The 8,204-nt window shown below is 42.2% G+C and overlaps 2 protein-coding genes across 3 annotated transcripts in view; one reads left to right on the top strand and one right to left on the bottom strand.

Annotated features, from left to right (window-relative positions):
- The window catches only part of arg1 (arginase 1), an 8,305-nt gene extending 4,753 nt beyond the window's left edge, over nucleotides 1–3,552 (top strand). Inside the window, exons 4-8 of the mRNA XM_084342264.1 lie at nucleotides 600–759; nucleotides 836–930; nucleotides 1,427–1,531; nucleotides 2,910–3,046; nucleotides 3,203–3,552. Of these exons, the coding sequence (XP_084198390.1) occupies nucleotides 600–759; nucleotides 836–930; nucleotides 1,427–1,531; nucleotides 2,910–3,046; nucleotides 3,203–3,366 (661 nt within the window). The 3' untranslated portion in view covers nucleotides 3,367–3,552. The remainder of the gene's footprint in view (nucleotides 1–599; nucleotides 760–835; nucleotides 931–1,426; nucleotides 1,532–2,909; nucleotides 3,047–3,202) is intronic.
- A 43-nt stretch (nucleotides 3,553–3,595) lies between these two features.
- Nucleotides 3,596–8,085, bottom strand: LOC311250518 (microfibril-associated glycoprotein 4-like). 2 transcript variants are annotated; one of them, XM_084342265.1, is made up of 7 exons: nucleotides 7,977–8,085; nucleotides 7,573–7,634; nucleotides 7,261–7,410; nucleotides 6,213–6,251; nucleotides 5,984–6,080; nucleotides 5,550–5,720; nucleotides 3,596–4,450 (listed from the first exon to the last, which is right to left on the bottom strand). In XM_084342265.1, the coding sequence occupies exons 2-7, from the start codon at nucleotides 7,576–7,578 to the stop codon at nucleotides 4,194–4,196; spliced, it is 720 nt and encodes a 239-aa protein (XP_084198391.1). In that variant the 5' UTR covers nucleotides 7,579–7,634; nucleotides 7,977–8,085; the 3' UTR covers nucleotides 3,596–4,193. The 2 variants fall into 2 exon arrangements, with proteins under 2 accessions (XP_084198391.1, XP_084198392.1); XM_084342266.1 differs by having other exon boundaries at nucleotides 7,963–8,070.
- Between the last annotated feature and the right edge of the window lie 119 nt (nucleotides 8,086–8,204).

The raw sequence follows: 8,204 nt of genomic DNA, 5'->3' as shown, positions 1-8,204 counted from the left end.
CTCCAGATTTTTTTATACTTGGTTTCACACGTGAAAAATGTTTTTTCACCTGAAAAAAAAATCATTACTTGATCTTTCACATGAATGCTTTTTTCTCCTATATATTTTTTTATTTTTCAACGCCACACAAAAACATTTTCTCAAGAATTTTTTCTCCTCATAAAGAAAAATTAAAATTACTCGGATTCAGATTCAGATTCAGATTTTTCATGGAAAAAAACACATTTTTCTTACACATGAAAGTTTTTGTTTCCCTTAAAAATTTATTTTTTTTCTATCAGTTTCACACACAGAAAATAAAAATTTTCTCCAGAAATAAATTTTCTGGTGAAAACTGAACACACATAACAAGTAAGAATTTGTCTCCCTCACAAACTTCTTGAGAAGGGTTCAAATTATAATAAAAACAGATTCTGATATTTGTAATCAGAATTTGTTTTTTCACTCAAAACTCATATTTTTCTTCATGAATTTTTTAAAATTTTTACACTCAGTTAAATTTTCTTTCTGTAAAGTGAATTTATGGCATAAATGTAGTGAAGCACAACAAAACATTTGAGGTATGAAATCAAGTCTCTGCTCTGGTTTGTCTTCATCAGTCTGGCCATCGGCTCCATCCACGGTCACTCTGCGGCGGTCGGGGAGCTGAGCGTCGTGTGGGTCGACGCCCACGCAGACATCAACACGCCGCTGACCTCATCCACCGGAAACATCCACGGACAGCCCATGTCTTACCTCCTCCACGAGCTGCACGCAAAGGTCTGCTGAAGCTCGTCAGCAGCATCAGTTTGTTCAGACAGGCTGAACATTCAGATCGTGTTCTTTATGTCGACAGGTTCCCGTCCTGCCGAACTTCTCGTGGATCAAACCGTGCGTGTCGGCCAAAGATCTCGTCTACATCGGTCTGAGGGACGTGGACCCAGGAGAACAGTAGGTTTCTGATTCACGTGTCATCCCTCAGGTTTCACGTGTCAACGCACAGGTTTTGCTATGTTTTTTGTAATTAAATTAAAAACTATCTTTATTATTAAGTTCAGTTAAAACTATCAAAATACAGCAGAATTTTAAAATTAGCATACTTCAACAGTTTTGTGTTTCTGTTTCAGCCCGCTAACGAGTCACATTCATGCGTAACATACATTAGTTACGAGTTTAACTCAAACTCTGATGGTGGAATAGAAACCGGAGGTCAAATGAAAACACAACAAACGTGACTCCAAACAGGAGCTGAGAGGTGCTGAGCAGGAGGAGAACTGGTACCGATACTGAAGTTGGTTTCTGTTTTAACGTTGGTCATAACGGTGGTTTCATGTTTCAGTCTGGATTAAAGTGGAGTTAGCGCTGAGTCACAGCTCTGACTAATAAACACTTATTCAAGATGATATCTGGCGTTTTTGTAATAAAATAATAACTTTTTCTTTTACAGTTACATCCTGAAGCTCCTGGGTGTGAAGGTGTTCTCCATGTCAGAGGTGGATAAACTGGGTGTAGCCAGAGTCATGGAGGAGACCTGCGACTACCTCTCTGCCAAGTGAGCTCCACGCCCACCTGTTTAATCTTTACCTCTTTCCAACGTGAAAAAACAAACGCGAGAATTTTTTTCGTGTTAAATGTAGTGAAACAAAGAGTTTCTCAGGAGATTATTTTCCCCATGAGAATTTTTTTTCTTTAGAAAAAGTCTTCTGTAGAAAAAACTATCTGTCTAAAACTTATTTTCAGTTCCAACAATCAGTTTTTTTCTCCTGTGGAAAGAAAATTCTCCTGAAATTTATTATTTTCTTTTAGAAGAAAGATTAAAAAAAGGAAGAAAAGTCACTCAGTTTCAAACTCGCACATTCACTCTCTCGCACTCTTCAGCTGTGAAAACGTGTGAAACCAAGTGAAAAAAAGTTTTTTGGGGAAAAAAAAGCTAAAACATAAATGTGAAAATGTTTTCGTTCTTTCCTGATGATTGATTTTCTAATTCTGATCTGAATTATGTTCCCTCCTTTGTTTATGACTCAGGAACTGGTTTCCATCTTTGAAAATGTGAAAAACTAATTCAAGAACATTTTTTCGTGTGAAATGTAGTGAAACAAAAAGTTTGTCAGGAGATTATTTTTTCCCATGAGAAAAACTTTTTCTTTAAAAACAGCCTTTGAAAAAATGTGTTCACTTTTTCACACAATCTAATTTTTGTTCCTCCTTTTTTTGTAAGGTGAACAAAAAATTCACTCAGTTTCAAACATGCAAAAAAATTTTTACCTGTGAAAACAAAAAAGTGAAAAGAAGAAATTTTCTCGTGAAAAATGTTTTTCTTTCTTTCCTGGTGAGCAATTTTCTGATTCTGATCTGAATTATTTTTCTCATTTGTTTTATTTGTTTATGTTCCTAAACCTTTTTTTCATCTGTGAAAATGTGAAAAAGAAAAATTCAGAAGAAAAAAATGTTTTGTTGTTGTTTTTTACTGTTTGAAACTGAGGGTTTTTACTTGGTTTCACATTCCGTCACTTGGTTTTGCAAATTAAAAAAAAAAAAAAAAAATCATGCTGGCAGCATTGTTTTCCCACCAGTTCAAAAGTTATAAACACAGGAGAGAAAATAATTTGAAAAAAAAAGAAAAAAAGAAAGTAAATCACCAGAAAAAAAAAAAAAAAAAGTCTTAATTTGTCCCTCAGGGCTTCTGTAAATATTGTGCAAAGCCAAATGTATGATTAGAGAATATTGTGAAAATATAAGCGTTTAAATAAAAATGTAAAGGCTTTTTGTCGGCGTTGTCTCAACAGACAAACTGAAAAACAATTCAGAAAAATGTACATTTGAAATATCTACAACTAAAAAGTGGGAACACTGCTCTGATCAAAAGCTCTGGAGCAGAGTCGGCTTCACTCTGCACATCATGATAATGCATTTTTTTCTTGTGTGAACAGAGTGAAGAAACCGATCCACCTGAGCTACGACATCGACGCCATCGACCCCTCTGTTACCCCAGCAACCGGGACACCTGTAGTGGGAGGACTCAACTACAGAGAGGGTGTCTACATCGCTGAACACCTGCGTCAGACAGGTACGACTCAAAAGTCCAACAACACACACTGAAAACAGTGACACAAACAAACATGTTAATGAGAGCCATGCTAGCTGTTTCCCCCCGCCTCAGCTGCTGGCTGGAGCTTCTTATTTGCTGTACACACTTGAGACTCATTCTGCTCTCGTCCCGCAGGACTCCTGTCAGGGGTGGACATGGTGGAGGTGAATCCTCTGAGGGGTCAGACCGAACAGGGCGTCCAGTCCACAGTCAGCACGGCGGTCGACCTGCTGCTCGGCTGCTTCGGACGCCTCCGTGAGGGAAACCACCCGGCGGACTACACCCTGCCCGAGCCTTAACGAGGACGAGGCCGGCCTCTGTGACTGCACTGAAGGACACCTCATCACCTCTGATCGCCAACAGCAATCAGACGGACAATCAGAATTTAACTTACAATTCACAAGGGTGATCTGATTTTACATTTTAACCTTTGAATACAGTGTTTTTATCATTAAAAAGAAAATCCAAGTTTATATCAACTTTAATGTCTGTCTGGGTGATATTTTATGAAATGAAGACATCAGATCATCAGCTTTCTGCTCAGCTTCTTATTTATTGTCGTCATACAGCAGGTTATGATCCACATTAAGGTTTAAACCTCCACCAAATATCAAGATAGTGCAGAGATGAACACACCGTGAGACTACACATTTATCTTTATCCATTAAATGTTTCCGGGCCGACTTTCCTGCTGGCACACATGGAGCAGCAGTCCAGCTGAAGGTTTCCCTGCTGGTGGTCAGTTCACCAGTTCAGCCTGAAGTCCTGACACGTTGGTAATGTATATTCATATTTGGGATGTTACATATTTGTGGGTTGAGCCTGATTCAATCAGTTGTGTGCTGGTCACAGGCCTGTAACTATGGACGCACGCAGACTTACTCTTTTGGCTGCACCACCAACTCCCTCATAAGCTCCAATGTTCATTTTGATCTACATTTCTGAAGGACAGCAGACGGCACCAGCTTTCTAATTCGCTTTTTTTTCTAATGTGCTGGTGGACTGTGCTGGGAACCAGTTTCAGGAAAATACGGCCCATTAAGAGATAACATGCTTAATGATAGAAAGAGAAAGAAATCACTAGAGATCAACTGCTGATATTCTGCTGTACGATGGTCCTGGAGATCTACTGCACAGGACGGATCTTCATGCTGATGCTCTTCAGGGAGTAGTTATAGCCCTTCCAAGTTTTCCAATGAACTCCAACAGCATAGACAGTTTTATCACCCCCAAAATGATAAATCGCGTTTGGATTTGTGCGCACACAAGTCCTGTACCAGAACGCTCCCATGTATTGTCTGGCACAGTTCGTCCTCCTCGAGCGATCCTGGTCTTTGTCGAAGGTGGAGAACTTTTGTCCGTTGTGATAACTCATGGAGTTTCCTACAGAAACACATACAAGAACCACAGTGTTGGTAAATGTGTATAAACTTTAAACATCAGCGTAACTTTAAAAACTTCATGGATTCATCAGATGGACTGAAGGGACAGTTATGGTCTGGACAGCTGAAGTCCTCCTCGTCAGCAGCCCAGGCAGCAGATTGGAAAAAAAACAAAAGCTGCTTCCTGAAAGTTGCGACACATGAAGGCGAGAAGTTTAAAAACCTCACGGAGAAACGGCGGCAGACGTGGATTAAAAACCTCCGTCTGAAGTCTGAAGGAGCGGAGTCAGACGACGCTCGTGTCTGCAGTGATGAAGGCTGCAATCATTTTGCTACTTAACTTTATATATCTGGCTCATTTAAGTTGTTGACTCAGCCACACAAAACAGTGTTGAGCCTCAAGACTCTTGAACGCCTTCATTTGGCGAGCCGTGCAGTAGGAGGTCTGCAGGACTAAGTCCTTCCACACATCGATCACCTCCACGCCAGGCGAATCAGTCAACCCGTGGGAAAAGCCCCTGCTGTGTAAAGTGTAGGGATCATATCCAACGTCTCTGATGACACCTGCTGTGTGCAGATCCATCCAAGGCTTTAGTCTATTCACTTCCTCCATTCCCAACAATTCCCAACCAGCGTTTTTCACTTCCTGCCCCCCGTCTGACGTTCACGCGTCATCGGGATCACGTGACTGCAAACAAGCTGTTAGAGGTCAGAGCCAGAGTCGCACATTTTCACATTCATTTGTTTTATGGGCAATCTGACAGAGAAGTCACCGATGCTGATAATCTGAGAATACTGAACATGGGCCTGGACGAGCGCTCTACCTCTGCTCTGTATGCTCTGTGTTGGTGCTCACGCTGCCTGAGACGAGCTGGACCGCTACAATAAAGGAACCATGCTCATCCTGCAGCCCGGCCACGGCTCTGAGCCGAGTGAGTCATCAATGACGTCTCTGTTGAACTGATCGATCCTCTCACGCTCCTACGGGAGCAGCCATCTTTGACGGACTCAAGTAATGATGACTTTTTCTTTCTTTGTTACATTTTCTAGAGTGAAGTAAATAAATGATTGAATGACAGACCTGACGTGAACTTACTGACCTGCTGTTCCTCCCCTCACGTATCCACCTACAGACAGTTTATATCCTGTACGTGGTCCTCCGACGGAGAAGCTAGTGTACCGAGCCCACGCTTTATTTCCTTTAAAGTCCTCCATGTCGACCAGCAGCTCAACTCTTCTGCCTTGTGTCAGGCTGTTTATGTTGTCAAGACCTGCGCGCACACACACACACACACACACACACACACACACACACACACACACACACACACACACACACAGTACATTATATATATATACTTATATACACATGTACATTTAGCAATTGCACAGATGTAATTCAGTCAAACACAAAGTGGCTGATCTGAAGACGTCAGGCTCATCTCTGGATTTCCTCCACAGAGTATAACGTTCGTTCTCATGAACAGAGAGTTTCATGAGGTCTCACGATGGTGAGTTTGGTTTCATCTCTCACCGAGCCAGTACTCTCCATCAGCGCACCCAAAGCCCGCCTTGTACTGATCCCAGGCCCTGTGGAAGTTCACCGAGCCGTCCATCCTCCTCTGGAACACCTGGAGGGACGAACACACAGCCGACAGCTCAGGTTTCCACACGGCAAAGTTTTTACTGGTATTTGATTTATTGTGAAGGTCTAACAGGAAGTGTTTGTTCTGAAAGTCAGTATATGACTCAAAAAAACTCACCGTCCAGCCTCCTCCATGTGAATCCATGTCACAGTACACCTACACACAAACACAGTCATTAGTAAAAGTCACAGCTGTTTAAACTGTATACATGAGTCTGTGTGTATTATTTCATTGGTGCTGTTGGAGTCTCCTGGGGTTTTATATGTGGAGCATCAGGATGTGCAGACACAGTAAAGCTAAACTACACTGCTGCTGCTGCTTGTTTCTGTCCAACCATCTGTCAGAAGTGGTGACAGAGTTTCTATCAGAGATGCTTCACACGTCAGGAATGGAAATGAAATATCATTTACACACCTGTAGCTTCTATAATGTAGCCTATAATGACACGACGCACCTGTAGCTTCTATAATGTAGCCTATAATGACACGACGCACCTGTAGCTTCTATAATGGAGCCTATAATGACACGACCCACCTGTAGCTTCTATAATGTAGCCTATAATGACACGACGCACCTGTAGCTTCTATAATGTAGCCTATAATGACACGACCCACCTGTAGCTTCTATAATGTGGCCTATAATGAGACGACACACCTGTAGCTTCTATAATGGAGCCTATAATGACACGACACACCTGTAGCTTCTATAATGGAGCCTATAATGAGACGACGGACCTGTAGCTTCTATAATGTAGCCTATAATGAGACGACGGACCTGTAGCTTCTATAATGTAGCCTATAATGACACGACACACCTGTAGCTTCTATAATGGAGCCTATAATGAGACGACGGACCTGTAGCTTCTATAATGTAGCCTATAATGACACGACACACCTGTAGCTTCTATAATGGAGCCTATAATGAGACGACGGACCTGTAGCTTCTATAATGTAGCCTATAGTGACACGACACACCTGTAGCTTCTATAATGTAGCCTATAATGACACGACACACCTGTAGCTTCTATAATGGAGCCTATAATGACACGACACACCTGTAGCTTCTACAGTTTAACCTTCTGATCCAACTCATCGACTGCCTTCAAAGGAAAACACCTTCTGGTTTAAATAAATGTAACCTGCGACCCAGAGAGGATGAAGAGTACCTGGACAGCAGAACTGGGTCCGGCAGGATAGATGGTGTAAACACCACTGGGTTGTTTCTTGTCCACACGGATGACACTGCAGTCCTTCGGCTGCTTTTTAATGCAGCTGGTGAGCGCTGGAGCCAGGAGGAGGACGACGACTGAGAGCAGCTGAACAGAGGAGATGTTGTCATTTGGACGAGGTTTGAATCGAACACACTGATTCAGCAGTTTGGCTTCTAGTTTCAGGGCGGTGTGGTCAAAGTCAGATATCACGAGCCTCTTCACAGTTTGATAGAATCACATCTGTCTAATACCAGTTCACAGACTCACCTTCATGGTCAGTCAGTTTTTGCTGGAAGTAATAAACTGCTGATGTGGATCTGTCAGAGGCTCTGAAGACACAATAAGAAGTAAATCAGAGAACAGATTGTGTGACTGTAGAAAGGCTTCGTCTGCGTCACTCCCCATGAAAATACACTAAGCTCAGCACAACGGGGAGTGGGGAGTGACGGTCGGAGCTTCCCCACAGAACTGCATCAAAAGTCAGCTGGAGCAACGTTCACCATCACCGCAGATTGATGCATGGAAATAATCACAATCTGCAGCGTGACCAAAAGTTTACAACCTTCAGCTCAACTTTTTGCTAATTCCATTGTTTTGGGTCGAAGGAAGAATCCCAAAAAGACAATAAGTTAGATTGTCTCCTGGTCGGATGCTCACCTGTCTGAACTCACCTGCAGGTTGAACTGAAGAGGCTTCACCTTCAGAGGAAACAGAGACAAACTGCTGCTTCTCCTTCAGTCTGTCGCAGCCTCACGACTTCACGTCTTATATCTACAGGAGGCACCGTGGCGTGACAACAGGCGGATCTTTGAAAACACACTGTTCTGTCCTGTGTGGACTTAATCTAATGTAAAACAAATGTTCTTAAGTCAACACAGCTGGACATCAGTTATGTAATC

Source organism: Pagrus pagrus, assembly GCF_965226575.1.
Source record: "Pagrus pagrus genome assembly, chromosome: 21".
NCBI lineage: Eukaryota > Metazoa > Chordata > Actinopteri > Spariformes > Sparidae > Pagrus > Pagrus pagrus.
Note: the sequence above shows the minus strand (reverse complement) of the source record. Positions and strands in the feature narration are given on the sequence as shown.

What these genes read in the sequence shown, in the direction of transcription:
- LOC311250518 (XM_084342265.1), bottom strand. An exon ending in GACCCAGTTCTGCTGTCCAG is followed by an intron (nt 6,252 to 7,260) that starts GTACTCTTCATC and finishes GTTTGTGTGTAG; the next exon opens with GTGTACTGTGACATGGATTC. An exon ending in CGTGAGGGGAGGAACAGCAG is followed by an intron (nt 4,451 to 5,549) that starts GTCAGTAAGTTC and finishes GTGTTTCTGTAG; the next exon opens with GAAACTCCATGAGTTATCAC.